Source organism: Suricata suricatta, chromosome 3, assembly GCF_006229205.1.
Source record: "Suricata suricatta isolate VVHF042 chromosome 3, meerkat_22Aug2017_6uvM2_HiC, whole genome shotgun sequence".
NCBI lineage: Eukaryota > Metazoa > Chordata > Mammalia > Carnivora > Herpestidae > Suricata > Suricata suricatta.
Genome location: NC_043702.1, coordinates 63,530,583 through 63,552,554, shown reverse-complemented (window position 1 = coordinate 63,552,554; position 21,972 = coordinate 63,530,583). Strand labels below are relative to the sequence as shown.

The 21,972-nt window shown below is 34.6% G+C and overlaps 1 protein-coding gene across 6 annotated transcripts in view; it reads right to left on the bottom strand.

Moving 5' to 3' along the window:
• Positions 1-21,972, bottom strand: part of LOC115287755 (sodium channel protein type 1 subunit alpha) — a 142,238-nt gene that overhangs the window by 42,087 nt on the left and 78,179 nt on the right. Inside the window, exons 6-17 of one of the 6 annotated variants that reach the window (XM_029934451.1) lie at positions 21,340-21,431; positions 20,217-20,486; positions 16,919-16,982; positions 16,297-16,438; positions 15,443-15,649; positions 13,425-13,709; positions 12,116-12,496; positions 10,740-10,869; positions 9,473-9,711; positions 7,982-8,155; positions 6,632-6,988; positions 4,866-5,348 (exon numbers count right to left, since the gene is read on the bottom strand). In XM_029934451.1, coding sequence (XP_029790311.1) covers positions 4,866-5,348; positions 6,632-6,988; positions 7,982-8,155; positions 9,473-9,711; positions 10,740-10,869; positions 12,116-12,496; positions 13,425-13,709; positions 15,443-15,649; positions 16,297-16,438; positions 16,919-16,982; positions 20,217-20,486; positions 21,340-21,431 — 2,824 coding nt within the window. The remainder of the gene's footprint in view (positions 1-4,865; positions 5,349-6,631; positions 6,989-7,981; positions 8,156-9,472; positions 9,712-10,739; positions 10,870-12,115; positions 12,497-13,424; positions 13,710-15,442; positions 15,650-16,296; positions 16,439-16,918; positions 16,983-20,216; positions 20,487-21,339; positions 21,432-21,972) is intronic. The other 5 variants (XM_029934453.1, XM_029934455.1, XM_029934452.1 and 2 more) reach the window with 5 other exon arrangements.

Genomic DNA, 21,972 nt, shown 5'->3' with positions numbered 1-21,972 from the left:
GAGGGGACTCAACACTTGTGGCCATGCCACTAACCTCTGCCCAGTGAACAGGTTTGGTGGCTAAGACCAACTCAACAAAGAACTATCCTTAGTTCTTTAATAAACAATACCTTTCATTTTAAAGAAATTATTTTTTCAGACACTGTTAAGGGAGATTTAGTGTAAGGGTTAAGAACATGGACTATGCTGCCTGCTTCTAGTCTGGGTCAGTCCTTACTGATCCTTATACTTCGTGTGAACTTGGCAAGCACTTAAACTCTTTGCATTCGATTTCCTTATCTGTAAGATTAGACTAATAATGTCTATCTCTTGGTATAAAGAATTGGGGAGGAAAATGCATGTAAAGCCCTAAAAACAGTCTTTTGCCATGGTAAACTCTCAACATATTATATCTGTTAATAACATTACCTGAATGACAAAGATCCAAATGGCGCTTTTACTCATTCTGGGGCTCACTCATTGCAAAAAAAAAAAAAAAAAAAAAAAAAGAAGGGTACGTCTCCCCCTAACTATCTTAACATTGTGTTTTTATTCCAAAAACGTAGAAGTTTAATAACTCAATTCATTTAAAAAGTATTAATGAAGACAGAATTATGGTATAATTATGCTGTTATCACCTTACGTTTTTGAACACTTTTAACTTCAAAGTAACTTTTAGATTCTCATAATATTCCTATAAGTGCTATTGGACACTTGTCCTCTTTTTACAAATTAGGAAGTGGGATAATTTAGGGTTGGTGATTTGCCTACAGTAGACATAAGGTCACTAGACTTTTAGTCTAGTATCTAAACACATCAACCAAAACTCAAAAAGGTTCTGAGCACACACCTGTGCCCAACATTGCACTAGATGCCTCAGGAAGGCTAAAATTATATAAATACAATTCATAGCCAAAGAAGCTTACTTTCTAATTGGAGAGATATCATCTTATATTATCTCTTGCAAAGTCTCAGCAGTTTTGTCCAGTTTTTAAAGTTCTTTATAATCTGTCCAAGCCGGAATCCCTTATTATTAATTTTCAGTGGAAATGCAATTTCTAGTTAATCCTTTATTCTTACTACTGCATGAATCAAGAAACATTATGAGATCTTAAATTTTTTAAATGATTTATTTATTTTTGAGAGAGAGAGTATAAGTGGGAGAAGGAAAGAGAGAGATGGAGACACAGAATCTGAAGCAGGCTCCAGGCTCTAAACTGTCAGCACAGAGCCCGATAGAGGCTTGAACTTGTGAACTACAAGATCATGACCTGAGCTGAAGTTGGACAGTTAACTGACTGAACCACCCAGGTGCCCCGAAACATTATAGGGTTTTAAGAACAATTCCTTAGGTTATTTGAATGTACTTTGTGGGTTGAGGTCTGCTGGGATTTACAGAAGTGATGAATGGGTCCCATGCTGTGCCTTTTCTGCATTTGGGGACAAACATGGGACAAGTATAAACAGGTAGCCCATAGATTTGTCCTGAATGGGGGTCAATGGTGTATAAGCGTGCATCTGAAGGGGGAGGCAAAACAAATACAGGCCTTCATTTTACATGTCTCTCCATGTGGAGTCTGTTTTCGGTGTCCTGGAAACAGGCTGTCTGCTCCTGTAGCCTTGTCTCCTATGACTTTATATTCCAGAAACACTGAACTATTATTACTTCCAAATACATCCTGTTGGTTCATGTCTCTATGTTTCTGTATATTTATTCTTTCTGACTGGGATGCTCTTTAGAAAAAAGGTTTCTTAAATTTTCTTTAAGGAGTCTACCATATCAAGAATTTAATGAGACAATTTAAAAATTAAACAGATAATACAAAATCTATCACTTTCCCCAGATAAACATGTAAGGCAATTTATCGCTGAGGGCAGAAGGTAAACAATACAAAAGGACTAACAGTGGAATACTAGTTCTTCTTACTAGAAAACACTGGGAACAGTTGAGAATGCCTACTAGTAATAACAATAATGACAATTTATTGAATACTTACAATTTGTCAGGCATTATGATAAGTACTTCACATTTATTGCCTCATTTAATAGTCCAAAGAAAGCATGAAGTAGGTAATATTATCCCCATTTTTGAGATAAGAAAATTGAGGATTGGATAGTCAGGTGAGGCCACACGGTATGTGGCTAGAAAGAACTTCTATAACACAGTGTCTGGCTCTAGAGGATAATCTATTACCAACACCTTTGTAATTGTGGGACTCACATGTCTACAGACAAGTACTTAGAGAATGGTAATAAACAATGGGCATTTATAATTTTAGCCCAAGGCGTTAATAGAATTTCAGTAATGATCCATTGTAGAGAAGGCTCATTATTGAAGTCCAGGAATGGAAACATTAACATATTCAAACGGAACAGATCTAACACAGGCCATGGCCAGTAACATTTGGGGTCAATAAGTTATGTCTCAAAGAGAAAATTCATATTGAAAGGTTGAAAGTCACCTTTCTAAAATCCAAATATATGTACAGTTGACCCTTGAACAATGAGGTGGTTGAGGGGGCTGATCCCCTGTGCAGGCAAAAATCTGCATATAACTTTTGGTTCCCCCAACACTCAGCCACTAAGAGCCTGCTGTGACCAGAAGCCTTTTTGATAACATAAACAGTTGATTAACACATATTTTGTATATATTTTATACACTGTATTGTTATAGTAAACCTAGAGAAAAGAAAATGTTATTATGGAAATCATAAGGAGGAGAAAATACATTTACAATACTATACTGTTATTTATAAAAAAAAAAATCAGTGTACAAATGGGTCCATGCAGTTCAAACCCATGTTGTTCGAGGGTCAACTATATATGTATGTGTATATGTATGTATATATGTATTTGCATATATGTATATGTGATAATTACCATATAATATGATACATATATGCAAAGCTATGGCTCATTTGTATCCTCCATTACTAGTACATTCTCTGGCACATGGTAACTGCTGAATAAGTGAAGATAGGCAAAAAAAACCCCAACAACAACCAAAGGCTAAAACAGAAAGAACCTAAATGATAAGGTTAATTTAATATACTATAGGCTGCATTCCTAATTTAGAGTAAAGAATCTTCATCTTTTGAGGCATCTGCTGTCAGCTTAATCCCACTAAAAGAAGAACATCCTATAAGTTGTGCCTTCCTTTGAAGAGAAAGGAAGCAATGAGGAGACATGATTTTCATTGGGTTTATTTCTGGCCAACAAGAAAGGAATAAAAGGTAAGGGGAAGTGCCAGGAAATTTGTGACGATGTGGGAATTTATAAATGAATATTTACAGAAAGCCAGTTGAAAAATGAATGAAAGAAACTGAAATGTAATGGGGATGAATTGAAGGCTCAGTATTAAATATAAAGGTTCAGCTGGATGAGATACAACTGTGTTTCAATGATTATTCTTGTGAAAAGAATGAGGGATAATTACTTTGCTAGAAGCTCAATATAATTTGACAAGGTAAATGTCTAATAAAGATAAAAGCAACAGAATCTAATACAGCATTAGATTGAAATCAAGAGGAAAATGGCATATGGATCATGGGAAATAAAATCGTATTTTCAAGCATGCTCTCAATGGAGCAAATGTGATAATAAGAATCCTTCAAAATGGCTCCATTAAAAAGAGTTGGAAAGAGATGGAAAAGTTTAATCTGAGTGCCTGCTTTGTACCAAACATGTTTAGGCATGTCACAAATATAAAAGGAGAGACAAGCATTCATATAAGTAGTTATAACAAAATCATACAATACTTTGTAATGTGTATGAGTCCAGAGCATGACTTGGTCATTGCGTAAACTCTGTGCCTTCTATATCTGGAAATCAAAAAAGAAGCCATCCATTCTACTTGGAGTCCAGAAGTTTTCATGATCACTGCTTTCAAAGAGCTGAAACAGTTTAAGCTGAAACGGACCTAATGCTTGCACTTTAATTGGAAAAGCAGTTGTGGTTAAGTTCAGTTTAGGCAGCCAAAGCTGAATTCATCAGTATTCCCTAAAACATACAGTGTGCTATGGGATCATTTATTCTGTTAAAAAAATTACTGGCACAATAAATTATTTTATCAGCTCCTACTGGATCATGACTCATCATTAAAGAAATACTGTATTAAATTATCTCTAAAGTTTCTACTGCCCTAATATTTAAATTTTCAATTAATGCCATGATAATCCAAGATATAAAATGAAACAGCGTCTGAAGAAATAGAACTGCCTCCAGTGGGAGAGTGGATAGTCAGTTTTTAATAAAAAGATCAGTGTTTCTGTTAGCTAGTTCTGAACAATACAAACAAGAACAGTATTAATAAATCATGTAAAATTTTTGCAGCAAAAGTATTTGTTATGGATGGCCTTTGTAATAAAAGTTTCTTTTTTTCTTGAAGTTTCTTACTTGAATCAACAGATTCCATGTAATAGCTATTAGTCTTCATCAAATATTAAATGTAAATCTGAAGATTGAAGACAAAAAAATCAGACTGGAGAAAATACTGCCAAATTTATTTTAACAGTACCTTAGAACCAATTTTACAAAAATAAAGATCATTAAAAAAATCATTAAAGAGACATTGGTTCTTTAGCAAAAGCCAAATCTTTAATGAACATCATGTAAACTGAGATACTACTCAAATTAAAGTCCTAAAAAAACTATACAATGTTTTACAAAAATGATGTATTGCTTTTTTCCCTGAATCTATTTCCATGGACGTGTGAGGTGAAATGAGGATCTACCTACCACTGTATCTCTGCACTCTTTCTCTCCTCCTCTCATTACACAAATCTGATTTACTCAAGGCAAAAATATACAAGTATATATTTACATACAGGCTATAATACATGCACACACATATAAATTTATATCTACCCACATGTATAAAATCTTACCTCTTTGCTTTCTTCCAGATCTGATTCACTACTGAAGTCCTCCGTGTTTAAATTTTCAAAGTCAGACTCTCCTACAGCAATTGGTACAGTCACGGTCAGACTGGGATTGTTTATGAATGACATGTAATCGCTTTCATCAATAATGTATTTTTCAACACTGCTGCCGGTTCCTATTCCACTTGTGGTTCCATTCACATCTTTAAGATAGTCAAGATCTTTTCCAATTTCTGTTGTATGATTGGACATACAACTGTCTTTCTTATTGTTTAGATCATCAAGTGGCTTAATTTCATCTAGAATCTTTTGTTTTCTAACAAAAGCTTGTTGAATGAATTCATATATTTTTCTCTTCACATAAGCCACTCCCTTGTGCATCCTGTCCACAGCTATTTGGAGGTTGTTCATTTCATTATCATCATCTGTGGCTGCAAGATTGTCTGCACTAAATGAGCTCAGAAGCAAGGCTAGGAAGAGGTTCAGGACCTTAAAAATAACACAAACATGATTATAATTTCACCGCAATGTAAAGAGCAGATTGAGATCACTTAGTCCTCTAAGTGTAGGGAGGAAACTGTAAGTTCTAACAGCTAGATTAGAAAGAAACACAATAGAAGAGTGACTAGAAGTTGGGTAATCTGAATTTGTGATCTGGCTCAATAGCTACTACACTCTACATCCTTGGGTAAAGACATGATTTCTACTGGTCTCACAATCTCTCACATACAGAACAAAAAAAATGAATGAGGTAACCTAAGGTTTAGCTATGTTTAAACTTGTATGATTATAAGAAAACAGATTGAAATATGTACTATTCACAAGTTCTAACCTTAAAAATCATTAGTGTTTACAATTATCCACTGATATACATTCTATACTTTCTTTCTTGATAAACAGAGATATTAAGTTGGATATTAACTTAAAAACAATCATTATGATCCAGAATGAAAATCAGTATTTTAACACAGGTATTGACACTTATTTTCTTAACCTATTATTTCTCATGTTACACTATTGATTACTTAGAAGAACCATTTATAAATAATCTCTAATACTTCCATGACTGACACCTAACATATATATCTTTTAAAATATATTAAAATTTTCTATTCCATAAAGAGTAATTAATGTTTCAAACTTAAAGAGAGAGAATTGATCAGTTACCCCAACTAGGTAATCTCAGGCATCATTAGCCAACCCTTATTTTGACCGAGCACCCCTAGAGAGTTGATTAACCCAGGTTGGCTAATGCATCTGCCCTGTGACATCGAGTGATTGAATGCTATATGGCAGGAAGGGGCAAAGAAGGAGTAAAATCACTACGAACACTTAAAGACTCCATATTTTAGTCATATACAGGCAAGTAACATTAGGCTTTCTTCAAAATTTTTTTTTCAGATTTCTCCCTCTTCTCTGTATTTGTAAAATATTCCCAACATATCCTTCTAGGTGTGTCTTCAATATGATACTGTATTAAAATTCACATAACAAATGTAATAAAATGATTGACAAAGTGGATTTGAATATAAAACCTATAGGGTCACTGCTATATCGCTGTGTTATCAAAGTGAGACATTTCTGTATCTATATCTCTCTCTATCTCTATCATCTCTATATCTATCTCTATCATCTCTATCTCTATCTCTATCTATCTCTAAGCCAAAAGACTTTATAAATTACTAATCATAGTTTTTGCTTGGGCAAACTGGTCACCATTCTATTATGCTCTTAATCTATTTCTGAAATATATATCTTAAATGGGTACATACCACCAAGTTTCCAATAACCATAACCATCATGAAGACAGTAAGGCACATGGCTTGACCAGCGACCTCCATACAGTCCCACATGGTTTCTATCCACTCTCCACACAGCACACGAAACACTATTAGGAAGGAGTGGAAGAAGTCATTCATGTGCCAGCGTGGTAGCTGACAGTTGGTGGAGATCTTGCAGACACAATCTTTGTAGCTTTTCCCAAAGAGCTGCATGCCAACCACAGCAAAAATGAAGACGATGATGGCCAACACCAAGGTGAGGTTACCCAGAGCCCCCACTGAGTTGCCAATGATCTTTATTAGCATATTTAATGTTGGCCAGGATTTTGCCAACTTGAAAACTCGGAGCTGGAAAATAAAAATAATTATATATATTATTATGATCTTTAAAAGCATTGTATATACTGAGGTTTACCAAGAAATGATAATTAATATTGAATCTCTTACATCTGCCCTGCCCTTGAACCCTCTCAGGCTCATTTCTAATTTTTGGACTTTCTAGGAAGGATTTAGTTCTTCCATATTTTAACAATGTAGATCATTTTCCCTAAGAGTGAATTTTTGAAGATTACTCGAGATCCAATTGTCTGTAATTTGCTTTGTGAATGTGGTTCTAAGGCATACCAGGCCTGACACTAATATTAACATCTGATTTACAATAATCTCTGTTGAAAAGATATTCATTTTATCCATAGAATGCCAAGCGACGTCATACTGAGGTCCTGCTATAAGTGGAGAAAAATATTTATTATTCATTAATGCTCTTTAAGGTACTGACATAGTTAGCTGTGCATGCGTTTAAAAATTTGGAGTATTTTCCATGCCTATAATTCTTTCCCTGATTTGCAAGGACATATATGTAACTCAATGGGCATGTTAAGTAATCCTACAGATTTTCTCCCTCTGATTTAGAGAAGGAGCATATTATCCAAAGGTAGAATTAGAAATTTGCTGCATGTCCATCTTGTGTCTGATCATCATTGACCACTACAAAGGGCTGTTTATATTTTCAAGTTATATTAAAATGCGATATATTTTCATTAAAAATATCTTCTTAGATCCAGAAATATTAACTGCAATAATCTCTAGAAATGATCATTAGTCACAATAGCAGCTGAGTAATATATTAAACTTTACATGACTGTGCTCATATTAAAAATAGAGATTTTCCTAAATATGCAGAAATAAATTTTTTTCCATTTAGGGATAGTTTTGACAATGCAAATGTACACAAACATTTTAAATGTTAATAGTTGTGTAGTAAAACCTATGACAGTACTATGTAAGAACTCTGATTGTTGGACAGGTTTTGTTTTTGTTGCTGTTTTGCTTATTTCTTACCAGTCGGAACGAACGGAGAACTGATAATCCTTCCACATTGGCGAGGCCAAGTTCTACCAGGCTAAGCGTCACAATAAAACCATCAAAGATATTCCAGCCTTCTTGGAAATAATAGTAAGGATCCATGGCAATGATTTTCAGAAACATTTCTGCTGTAAAGATCCCAGTGAAAACCTAAGATAAAACAAAGTTACTCTAATAGATAAAGTAGAATGACGTAGTATTTGACTGCAGAACAAAATGTTTATGCTGCTTTCCCCATAATGATCTACTACTAGCTTACATTTGTGTAGTCATTTATTGTTGATAAAAAGGCTCTCATACACTTTATTTCATTTTATCACCATAGAAGCTTATTATTAGCCATGGAAGTGGCTAATGCAGATAATATAAATATTACTTTACCTTTGTGGAAACAGGTCTTTACATGGGTACAATGGTTTGTCTGGTATCATATTAACTAGAAAATGCCAAAAATTGGATTTGAAGGCAAATCTATTTTGAACCAGCTTTCCTTCTGTTCCATCAAACTGTCTATCCTTCCAGACTTTATACATCATGGGTACTGACAAGATCTTGCCCATGACTACTTTTGATTATCCCACTTGCCTCAAAGCAGATCATTATTATACATGTACATCTATTACTATAATATATGTTACATTATCAATTTGTTATGCACATAAAAAAGTTAATTTACTTCCATAATATAAAAAGCAGACCTTTAAAAATATAAATATTACAACACAGGATGCTTTACATGTCTTGCTTTTTACCATCTAAAATCTTCTACCTCAAAACAAATATTATGAAAAATACATATATTACTTTAAAGTCCTTTTACTTTCAGCAAATAAAAGCTAATATTCCTAAACTGAGTCAACAGACAAACACTTTAATAATTAATGTTTTTTAAGCACAGAGGAGAAAGAATTAAGTGGCAACCTCTACCAAAAATTGGCCTTGCTAATCATATAATACACAAAATGTACTGGAGGTTTTCAATATTTGATGGTTTTGATACAGAATAGATGGAAAAAACAATACATATCCTACCTAGATGCTGGAGGTGAAAAAGCTAAAGATGTTTTTGAGTTGTTAACTTTTTGCTTATGATGATGATGATGACTAAGCAAAATGAAAAGATCTACTTTTTTTTAATCTTCTACAGCTAGGGCAACTGTGATAACATCTTTTTAAGAGGTGTGTCCTTAATTGCTTCTGCATCTTGAAAAGTTATAAATATCAATATTGGCCCTCCATGTAGTACAATAGGTCTATGCCTATTGCTCTCGTTCTCAGTTTTTGCTTTGACATTAAGGGCTATTTATTATTGGCAAAAATTAAGGGATAGCCAGCTAGCTATAATTGCCATTTTTGGAGCCAGGAGGTAGGAAGGGTGGTGAAAAGACTGCATTCAGCTATAAATGGAAACAGTTTCTCAAAGGGAAAATTTGAAGATTGAACACATTTACCTTCCAATATGCTTACCAAGTTTCCTACTGTAAGCACATTATTGAAATGTTCCGTCATTGGATAATGCTCCATGGCCATGAAAAGAGTATTTAAGACAATACAGATGGTGATGGCCAGGTCAACAAATGGGTCCATAACGACCAGGTTGACAATATGTTTCACTTTTAACCAATATGGTGAACAGTCCCAGATTAAGAATATGTTGGAAAATTTATACCAACAGGGTGGGCATTTCTGTCTGGATTCTTCAAGTTCTAGATTAAAAAAAAAATAGAATCACCAAAAGATATATTTTATACACACATATAGTTATTTCATATCCACTAGACTTATTTTTCAGTAATCAACACATTTTCATTTGCTACAGAGTCAACCTCACTTGTACTTAAAAATACTATATAATTTTTTCTTTAGATCCCTGAAGATATTTCTTCAGACATACACATAGGGCAGAGGGAGTGAAGAATAGTTTTTTTTCTTAGATGCATTGACAGTATGGCTCAACAATTGGCCTGAAGTGAAAGGTCTTTTAAATGAAGTTTTTCTATAGGAAAATGAGTTGCAGAAATGTAGATACTGTGTGTAATCATATGTTAATATCTGGCTAAGCTGTCTTCCTAAGGCTGTAAGAGACACGGTAGGGTTTGATCATCTTTTTTATTTAATTTTTTAATGTTTTTTATTTATTTTTGAAAGACAGAACACAAGCAGGGGAGGGTCAGAAAGAGAGAGAGAGATACAGAATCTGAAGCAGGCTCCAGGCTCTGAGCTAGCTGACGGCACAAAGCCTGACACGGGGCTCGAACCCACGAACCGTGAGATCATGACCTGAGCCAAAGCTGGACGCTTAACCGACCGAGCCACCCAGGCACCCCATCAGGGATCATCTTTTAAATTTGTTTTTGTTCTGTGAAATGACCTAATCCTTTCCTCCAATCTTGAGAGTATTTCAGTTGGTGTTGAAGTTCTAAGCTAAATGGAACAAAAGAGAGGGTCACTATGACTAATAAGATTAGAAACCCACAAATGCTTTATTCGACATTTTCAAAGAGTATCATGCTAGAAAACATTTTTTTAGATTTTCAACATCATTGCATTAAGTAACATTTTTAAAGTTCCTAGAGTATATGAGCAGGTGAAACAAATAATAAATCTTAAATAATAACTATTATATTCTCTTTCTAATGTACTATTTCCAATTTACAAATAGAGATATTTGTCTCAAGTGAGAAAATATAAGTTTGTTGAAAATAATTGAATGATAATGGGATGTGGAACAAACCTTCTACTGTATTTGTTAAAATGCTGGCTATACTCATTGCTCTTTGCCTTTGGGAAGGATCTTCTAGAAAGTCCATGGAAACATGGAAAGAACTTGACCTCTTCCTCAACTCAGTTTCGGTGGTTGTTCCCTGTAAAGAAAATTCTAATATATTATATGATTAACTTGAGCAATATGATAAGCAAATAACCAAATGTGACACAGTGAATTTGAGGAAACACATGCATCATGCACTTTCATATTTAGTTGGTGATGGCAGATATTGCTGACTTATTGTATCATTAACCTGGAATATCCAAACTGTCAACCATTCAGTAATACAGCAAAAACTGAGTTTTATAACCCTCTAATTTCATAATTTTATGAGACATGATATAATTTTGATAGAGTTGATCTCTTGAGAGCCATATTTAGCAGTTAGTGTTAGTTCTGAATTACTAGTAAAAAACTAATAACTTGAAAAGCCATATAAATGATCAGGCATTTTATGTTGAGAAGGTAGCTGTTTATTTTTAAAGAAACACAAATGCTTACAACACACGTAGCTGCCATCTCATTATCTGTACACAAGACATGAATGGTCATTGACAACACAAACTGTATGTTAAAAAAGCCACACATGCTGCATGGACAACAGTTTCATCCAGGGTACCAAAGCAATAAGTCATCTAACTCTGACTTAGTCATGCCTCATCATGCTGATATATTTCCAAGTGGGTTCACAGTCTAAAAAGAGGCAGCATGTGTTTAGAAATTCCTAATCCTGTGCATATCAAAAACACATAACATACATTTGTACACAGACGGTTCTTTTATCTGTCTGTATTAACAATTTATTTGTCTTGTCATTTAGATTCATTTTGAGAAGACTTATATCAGCATTTTTTTAATAAGACAAATGTGAATAGTAGAATCTTCAAGATAACAATGAAGCTATCTATTGAGGCACAGCGTTCTTGAAAATCTTCTAAAATAAGGCAGAGCTATATTGAAGAATCTGTTGGAAAGATTTATTATACACCCTTTATACTTAAACAGAGGAATCATTCATTTGCTTTTATACCAAAGCTTTAGAGGATGGCTTGCTATCTAATCTCAGCATGGGTATATAGCAAATCCTCCAACTGGAGGCGGTAACTTATGATTGTGTCTAATTTATTCTTAGCACATTTAATAATTAAATGCATTCAGTGTTATGCAAGAGTGTTGAGGCCTTAGGTTTTAGTTGGTTAGTCTATTAAAAGTATTACAAGATGCAGGTGCATTCACAGCTTGACCAACCAGGAATCATTCTCAAAGGGTTCCATTCTGTAGAAACACTGGCTGGTGCAGCAATAATGGGCCAGCCATGCCTGAACTATTTAAAACTTCCTTACATTGTCATCAGTAGCTGGCTTATCTATTATCACCTCTGGCAGAAGCTGTCCAACAGGCGATGTAGGAACTGAAGGTCCACCAACCAAGGAAACCACACCATTGCAATCCACGGTGCTGTGCATCTTCCCATTCACTGGAAACACTGCCAGCATCCGGGAAGACCTACTGGTCTGACTCAGGTTACTGTTGCGCCGCTCTCCATGTCGTCGGGGCACGAACAAGGAGTCTCTCCGGCTCTCATTATCCTCAAAGGTGCTGTGTTCATCATCAGCAAAGTCATTCTCGGATCCCACATCCTTTGCTCGCCCTCTAAAGCTGAAAAGGCTTGTCCTGCTATTTCGCCTTGGAGAAAATAGGGAGCCACGGATGCTCAACAAAGACTGAGAGTTTGAAACCAAAAAAAGGACAACCATATTAATATAGACATTTGAAATGTGTTTTTATTTTGCATAATTAAGTTGAAGGAGCTTTCAGTATTCATAACAGCATGTGAGTCATTCCTTTTGATTAATATTCTCATTTTATGTGCTCAAATTAAATTGGTTTTACAGGAGATTTCTAGTCCTTGAGATTACAAATGGAGAGATGGATCACAATTTAACGATACTTAAGAAAATCAAAACCCTGAACCAACACTTTCAAGTTCAAAAGGAAACATTCTTAGCACATTACTATGGCCACCATAAACTTTCAATAAACACAGGCAGCGTGACCTTCACAAGAACACATTTGGTCTTACTGCTCTTTTTTTTCAAGGAATTCCAAGATTTTTCACAAAATGTTTTAGGGCATCTTTCTAAAATAGTTTTAAATTAATTATTATCCCTATTTCATCTATGAGGCACAGACATCTGAAATTCAGTCATGTGCTTTTTGATAAAGTATATCACAACTGATGTTTTCAGAACCACAAATGCAGGTTTATAAGAAGTTAGGGGGGAAAGGCAACAAAAAATAACCAAAAAAAGTACTCATTAGCTAGCCCTATATCTACATTTTTTGTTTTTGTTTTCATTAAAAGGTTGAGGAACAGAAAGATTAAATGTCATTAGTTTCCATAGATGTCAGCAGATAGTATCCAGTCTTCTAAATTTCAACCCGGTGTTCCCAACTACACAAAGCTGCAGACTTACATACCTGTGAAGTAAAATTTTCTCACAGCTATGTAAAGAAAAGATAGGTTAAATATAATAAACATGGCAGTCAATTTAGTTGATGACAATTCATAAATCTGGTTTAATTCTCCTCTCCCCCTCTCTTCAGTGTTCTGATTTTCACCCATGCATCAATTAACTCAGCAGTGCGTACCTGGTGTGGGGAGGAGTACCTCTTTTCATATGTCAATCGATTCCCTTCGATGGAGAAGCGAAACCCTTTCCTCCTGATGCTATCTTCAGACTCAGATTTATGGAATTCATCCTCATCCTTCTCTTCTCCACCAGACTGCTCTTTCTGTTTTCTTTTTTTTCTTCGATTTCTTCTTTCCTTAGCACTCTTGGAACTCAACTTGGAGGCTTCAGATGAGCTGTCGGAGAGCCCACCTGCAGCACTAGGTTCTCTGGAATGTTCTGAGGCAGTTACAGCTGATGCCTGCTACATTAAGGGGAAACGACTTTAGTATGACATGAGAGAAGATTTTATCTTCTTAAGCTCAAGTGTTTGCATAACATCTAAAAAACACATTTAGGGGTGCGTGGGGGGCTCAGTCAGTTAAGTGTCTGACTTTGGCTCAGGTCATCATCTCACAGTTTGTGGGTTCGAGCCCCGCATCGGGCTCTGTGCTGACAGCTCAGAGCCTGGAGCCTGCTTAGGATTCTGTGTCTCCCTCTGTTTCTCTGCCCCTCCCCCACTCATGCTCTGTTTCTCTCTGTCTCAATAATAAATAAACATAAAAAAATTTAAAAAACACATGTAACCTACTGAAGCTGATCTTCCCTAGAAGCAGCTCTGTCTGCAAGTATAAATAGGACTTTCCCCCCTTTCTAATGAAGGGTTTCAGGGTTAATGTGGTTTTATCTGTCCTAACATTTATTATGTTCATATTAGGCCATATAGGCCACATATTCAAAAGGACCAATCAGGCATCAATAAGAACATAAACTCATATAACTTTCTGGGCTTTGATTTACTCCAAAAATTGGTATTTTAATTAGTGCTGTCTTCTCTGAAAAAGAAACTGTGGCATGAAAGAAAAGTTAATGACTTATCTGAGCTCATACCCAAAGGGAATAGGAATGAGATAAAGAGCTGAGGCCCTCTCCCCAGTTATTGAAATTCGGTTATCAAAATACTATCAATGACGGTGAGAAAATCCCTTCCTTTCCCCGACCCCAAAATCCTCTATCCAGAACACTGGAGAAAGGATGGTCACTGATTTCCACTGAACAAGACGAGACATTCAGTTCTCCAAATACCATACCCAGTTTCTTTAACTCAGCGCTAGCCCTTGCTGGATATTTGGGCATGGAATGAAAAAAATGCTTTTGATCACAGCTTATACTGGTACTCAGTTGGTATGTTTTGATTATTACCTTTGTTCCCAGAGTACCCTCAATACAAGGACTCTAGCAAGTAAATTAATATTTCCTAAACAACTTTATTCTAAAGTAAAATCAATGAACCTGTACGTCAAACAACAAGTATGAGGGAGGTGGGGGTGATAGCACGGGCATTTCATTGTACGATGAGCATCAACACCTCTCTATGAGGACAAGAAATCCTTAGACCACCTGGCTCTCCACAAAATTTGTGACTTTCATATGCCTACTGAATATTGCTTTGTCATAGAACATTATATTATTTCATCACTTCCTTATTTATTATATAAATAACAAATATTATTTATATAATAATACTATATAATAATATAAAAATATTACACTAAAAACTAATATATTTTTGGTTAAAGAAAAGACAAGATTATCTTTTAAGAGCCAGATGAACCTCTTTATATATAATAACCAACACTTTTTTTTCTAAAAAAAGATGACTTCTTAGGATTTCCTCCTATACTCAGTAAGTTTTTTACTTGAGAAGACTAAAATCACATCTCCCCTTTTGTTATAAAACTCTTAAAACATTAAAATAGCATGAGGGAGTTCCATTGTGGTCAATATTGCAGACATATTAGAAAAAACGAAGCTAAATGATCTATAGATGATCAAAATGTAGAAATCATTACTAATCTGCCATTATTACCAGCTTCTCTTAAGTGGAGGCAAACAGTTATCTGTCTCTCACTTTCTCTCCAGTGCTTTTGCAACAACCAAAACAGTAGAAAAGAATCATAGCGAGAGACAGGACATATTTGATTTTGGTCCATTTACCTGAGCTGCCTCCTGTTGCTTTTTAAGCTGTTCGAGCATTTGCTGAAATTCAGCCTCTTTCTGTTCTGCCTCTTCCAAGGTGGCCTGATTCTGTTCCTCATAGGCCATGGCCACCACAGCCAGGATCAAATTTATCAGATAGAATGAGCCCAGGAAAATGACCAGCACGAAAAATATCATGTATGTTTTTCCAGCAGCACGCAATGTCTGAAAATAAAAACATTAGAATTATGTTTTCAGTATTATTTCACTAACTAATGGCTTTAACTTTTAACTTACTTATGTGGCATGTAGGACTCTGACAAAAATAATAATTATGATGGTCACACCCCCTTCTACCTCCTTGACTATTTCTTTAACCTCATCCTTTTCCTTTTCCTCTAACATACATTTACATTCTGATCTCTTGGAGGGAATTCTTGGATTCACCAGGAATAAAATGGAATCAAATGAAATACCATGAAGATTCTGCCAAAGAGCTGAGCCCGTGATAAAAGTCAAGGAAGCCATCAAAGTTATCTTTCTATATCTGCGTACTGATGTTCCTCACCTGCCACCTGAGAAATAATATTTGAGTGGGCAGATGGAGCTGAGGGGAATTTGAACCTTCAGTTTGAGAGGACCTGTGTAAAGGGTGGAAAATAGGTTTTGAGCCAAAGAGAAATGAGAAGGAACTGCTATCCTGTCATCACTATGCTTAACATGTGTTACAATCAATAGGAAAAAGAAACTCAAATCTCCTGATTTCAAGTTCTGTTCCCTCTGCTATATTATGGTGTGATTTAGATGTCAGCATTAAGGTGTTTTTCTTATGTTTCCACTTAAACGTAGTATGTATCTCTTCAGGTTCTCACCAGTTGATAAAGATTTTCCCAGAAGTCCTGAGTCATCAGTCGAAACAGGGACAAAAAAGCCCAGCTGAAGGTGTCAAAGCTTGTGTAGCCGTAATTAGGATTTCTACCAGCTTTCACACACATGTATCCTTCTGGACATTGGCTATAAATGGAAAAAAAGAAAGTATAAGAAGTTCTGCTGTCTTTTTATTCTGATAGCATACTATATATACCTATAACGTTGTCTAGCCAGGAAAATTGGCTATTTCAAGGAATAGAAGTTATCACAAGGGATAGAGTATGATAAATAAATAATAAACATTCCCCAACTTCTGACGACATAATTTTACTAGCCACTTGATGTCATCATTAAAATATTACCTAGCATTTTAAACAATACTTTACAAAACTACTTTCTGCTGATAATTAGCATTTTAACATATTCTAGTTCATTTTCCTTACTGGGAAACTGGTAGTTGTCTTCTAGTTCACACATACTCATCTAAGGGACACGGCATTAAAGCAAAGCATTATTCCTTGTTTTATGAAACTTGTCTAACCTTTAAATCCTTAGCCTGAATTACATAAATTAAGTATTAATAGAGTATACACACATACACAAACACACAAATTATTGGCTTACCCTGCATCAGAGCTATTTCCACAGAGTAGGGCATCCAAAATACCCTCCAGAAAATAATGATACCCTGTTTTAAAAAAAAAATAAAGTCTTTGATGAGCATTTGCATTACACTGCAAAATGAAAGCAAGATGAGGCCCAACTTTTAGGATTCATAGGGTGATTTAAAATGCCTTATATAATTCCCCCAAAGACACTGGAATTTGCCACTTCTTCCTCCAACTACTAGATTCTATAGTAAGGGGATTGGTTACTTAAAAGAAGAAAGCATTCGTTCTTAATGAGTATAAAACTAGCAATAATCACAGGTGCTAACCTAAACATTTAAAAAGCATCAAATGTTGTTTTCTCTACCCTCATGAAAAATAAAAATTTCATAATGTAAAAATAGATAAGCATGACAGAGATTCCTTTGTTTTTCAAAACAGCCACATACTTGAAAATAAAGGAATTATATTTTCTTTCCTCTATGTTTTTAAATACTATATATATCAATGTTTAGCAGTTAATTATGATTTGCATTCTATCAATTTCTAGAATATATCATAGTCAGCGTAGATAAAAGGTGCATAAATCATGTCAACTACTAAAAGAAATGAAACAAAAAATAATGTTAAATAGTAAAGCTAAAATAATTCCTACAGGTGAATATTGTAGTATCTCAAAGCGTTCTTTCTCTGGCAAGTTCTTTAGATTCTTTTAAAATCCAGGTGAAATGTCACTTCTGTGAATTATTCCTTGATATTCTCTATTTCCTGCCCACTAAATATTGGCAAAATTAAGAACTCCTCTCACTGTGTTGTCAGTAATATGTAGCTACCTATATTATTAGTTTATTCCTTGTCCTATATTGTAATTATTTGTTTACAAATATTGTTATTCCTTGAAAGAAAGTCTAATCATTGATTATTTCCATATTATTATTGTTGGGACTCAGGAGCCTTTCAATAAATTGTGTTGAATAAATAAGGCCAGGAAGACAAAAAGAGAAATACAGGCATTAAATCATGATTTTAAAAATGTATTTGATTATAGTAGACAGTGTTACATTAGTTTCAGGTGTACAACACAATGATTCCACAAGTTTATACACTATGCTGTGTTCATCACAAGTGTAGCTACCTTCTGTCCTGATATATTAAAATTATGATGTCATTGACTATATTACTTATGTTGTGCCTTTTATTTCTGTGACTTATTCATTCCATAATTGGAAGCCTGTATCTCCCCACTCCCCTTGACCCATTTTGCCCAACCTGCCACTCCTACCCCGCTAGTGTTTATTTATTCATTTGTCATTGTTGTTGTTTTTTGTTAGATTTGACTTATGTGTGAAATCAGATGGTATTTGTTTTCCTCCGTCTGATTTATTTCACTTAGCATAATACCATCTAATTGCACTATTGAGTACTTACTAGGAAAATGAAAATACTTATTTGGAAAGATATATGCATTCACATGTTTATTGTAACATTATTTATAGCTGCCAAGATATGGATGCAGCCTAAGTGTCCATCAGTAAATGAATGGATAAGGGAGATGTGTTGTGTGTACACACACACACACACACACACACACACACAAAATATTACACAGCCATAAGAAAGGAAGAGATCATGGCATTTAAATAATCATTTTTTAAGAAGAAAATTTTTGGATTTTGTAAAAAGAAATATTTCCTAGATGTTAAATTTTCAAAGAAATTTATTCTATGCATAGTTCTATAAGGGATACAAAAACACAATGGGAAATACTTTCATTTCCCATGTCTTCACTTCCTTGAACATAGACAAGAAAATTTAGATAAAACCCCTTAACTTTTAATTAAAATTAAATTAAGTGAAAGGAATATGATAGTTTCTGGATGAATTTTTGAAATAAGGTATTTATAAATGAAGTTTTAACCATTAAAGTCAATGATCTAGAAGCTTACTCTGAAGAAAATACAACTTTCAGTCATAATTTTTACCTTTAATCTTAATACATTTAATTTTCTATTACTTTCAAAGACAAACCATTTTTGTATTTGCATTTTATTTACTTGTTTGTTTATTTATTTATATAAAATTTTAATGTAATTTATTGTCAAGTTAGCTAACTTAGAGTGTATACAGTGCTCTTGGTTTCGGGAGCAGATTCCCATGATTGATTGCTTACATACAACACCCAGTGCTCATCCCAACTAGCGCCCTCCTCAATGCCCATCACCCATTTTCTCTTCTCCCTCATCCCCCCATCAACTCTCAGTTTGTTCTCTGTATTTAAGAGTCTCTTATGGTTTGCCTCCTTCCCTCTCTCTTTGAAACTATTTTACCCCTTCTTTTCTCCCATGTTTTTGTATTTGCATTTGATTTAAAATAATCTATTCAACAAATGGAGTATCGTTAGGCAAAATGATAAGTATGGATTTTTAGACCTGATAAAAAATCTGATATTTATGATTTCTTTTACTTTGACTATAAGAGAAATGGAGTCCAGTACATTTTCATTAGAGAATAAACCTTAAGTGACATCTTCATAGTCAGTTCCTTGATTGTAGCCAAAAGAAAAAAAAAACAGACTTCAGGGAGTTGATGACAGCAGTTGACTTTTTGACATCATATGAAGTGAATAAATAACATTTCACGTATTGCTTTGAAACACAAATTCTTAACATAGAGGTTTCCAACTGTATGCAAATTATTTGTTGGCATATCACTAATGTCATGCAAGAGTTCATCTGTATGAACAAAGGTATTTTATAAATCTCCAACTATAAAAAGATACTTATTAGCTTTTAAAATTATGCTCTCATTACTTTTAGAATTATCCAACCACCAGTAATTTTTATGACTAATCCTACTTGTTTCACACAACCAATCATTGAGGTTTTCTTTCTTTGATTTTTTTCGTAAGTATTACTCATCACCTTCAAATAATAAAGATAAAAGCCCATCCAAAGCCTAAGTTTCATATATTTAATATTTTTCTTTAAAACGAGCATTCCTTTTCCCTATGAATCATGCTCTGTCCCTGCTTTTGTGATACTGCTACTGCCAAATACTAAAACCAAATAAAAGAGAAAATTTTACTTACTTTCTTTGCAGCTGAATTCCTTAGCCTCCCATATATACAACAGAAAATTCCATTTGGAGTGAAAATTAGAAGAATTATCCATAAAATAATTAAAGTTATGTGCAAACCAATGATCAGGTGATTAACATAACAGCCTATTATGCAATCATTTTAAGAAACTTTTTTATGACTTAGTAGAACGCAGACCAACAACGAAAAAATAAATATACATAACAATAATTCTTACTTGAATCTTGAATATATGATTTCCAGTCAAACTCAGTTTCAGTTTCATTGACAAGTGTGCCATTGTAATTCTTGGTTACATTCTTTTCTATAGTGTGTTCCTCCAGGGACGCATTGGTGGGAGGCCATTGCACACATTTATTCCGCAGGTTGCCCATGAACAGCTGCAGCCCGATCAGTGCAAACACGCTCAGACAGAACACGGTCAGGATCATGACATCGGAGAGCTTCTTCACTGACTGGATCAGAGCTCCCACAATGGTCTTCAGGCCTTAAAGAAAGAAGGCTATGACTATGAAGACTTAGAATGTTGGAAAAAACAAAAGCCCTACACAGTCTCTTGAAAGTATAGATTCCATGCATAAGTTTGAAAATAACTGCAGTGCCAGTGGAAGGACAACACTTCATGGTAGGCTGAAGTGCTAAGGAAATGAGCTCCATGAACATAAAGATTCAAACAACTAAATATGATCATATTCCATTATGTTGAGAGAAAACAATGGGAGGTTCACAGTCGTCTTGAAGGGTCTTGTATTTCTCCATTTTGCTAATGAAACTCACCCCATACTTTTATTAGGGTTAGTTATCTGTTTTATGACAAATTACCTGAATACATATTTTACAATGCCTATATATAAGTAGAAAAAGGTTTGCTATAACTCGGGAGGAGGTTTGGGATATAACTGCACTTGATGATAATAAATCCTGCATACAGACTCATGCTATTCTTCATTATGTTATTTCCTTGCCTTTTAAAGCATTGTTGGATTTACATTGTACATACATCATCATCAATACCTACAAAGGACAAGAAATTACAAATTGGTACATTCAGTTGGGACCAAATTCTTGGTACAATTGATATGGAGAGAAAAAACATGACATCTCTAAGTGTAAATCACACATGGACTGTATACTGCAGTATCTCATGTTAAACTCCTAGGCTGATGAAAAATGAAAAAACATAAAACACTTATGTCCAAATAATAAGAATCATTTCCTGTAAAACACTTGATTTTGATTATTTTATTATGATTCCTGATTTTCTATAATGCTGTCAAGCAAAGAAGATGTTTCTGAAAAGACACGATGGATCAGCTCTGGGTATTTAACCCCACTCTCACCTGGAATGACTGAAATTGTTTTCAGTGCTCGGAGAACTCTGAATGTTCTCAGCGCTGAGACATTGCCCAGGTCCACGAACTCTGTCACGTACCTGTAACAGGGAGTTCACACACAACACAGTAACAAGATACAAAGAAAGAGCTTTGGGTACAAGGAGCCTTATGCTTCACACTAGTCACTCTTTACATGGAGTTACAGAAATAGTTTTCAAAACTCTCAAGACTCCGAAAGTTCAAAGAGCTGAAAAACTGCCTAGGCTTACAAATTCTGTTACATACCTGTAGAATTAAATCTGAGTTATTCAAGATTTAGGCAGGATTTATATTATTTGCTTGGGTCTTTTATAGAGACCTTCTTGGTGATTCTAAATGATAGTATTGTATGTAGCAATTTAGAAATTAGAGTCGATTGCTATGGTTCCCTTTACTCACATAATTTAAGGCCATTTGCTAGATGTAAACTTCATTAGTGTATAATCCTTTTGCTATGTTAGCTAGCAATATAGTCAACATCTTGTGTAACTGAGGAGAATTAAATAAATAGAAAATTAAACTCTGGCTGTTGTTTCAGGGTTTCAGTTAGAATAAAATGTGTGAAATCATCTAAGAGAAATTTAGGAAGAAAAAGGAAGA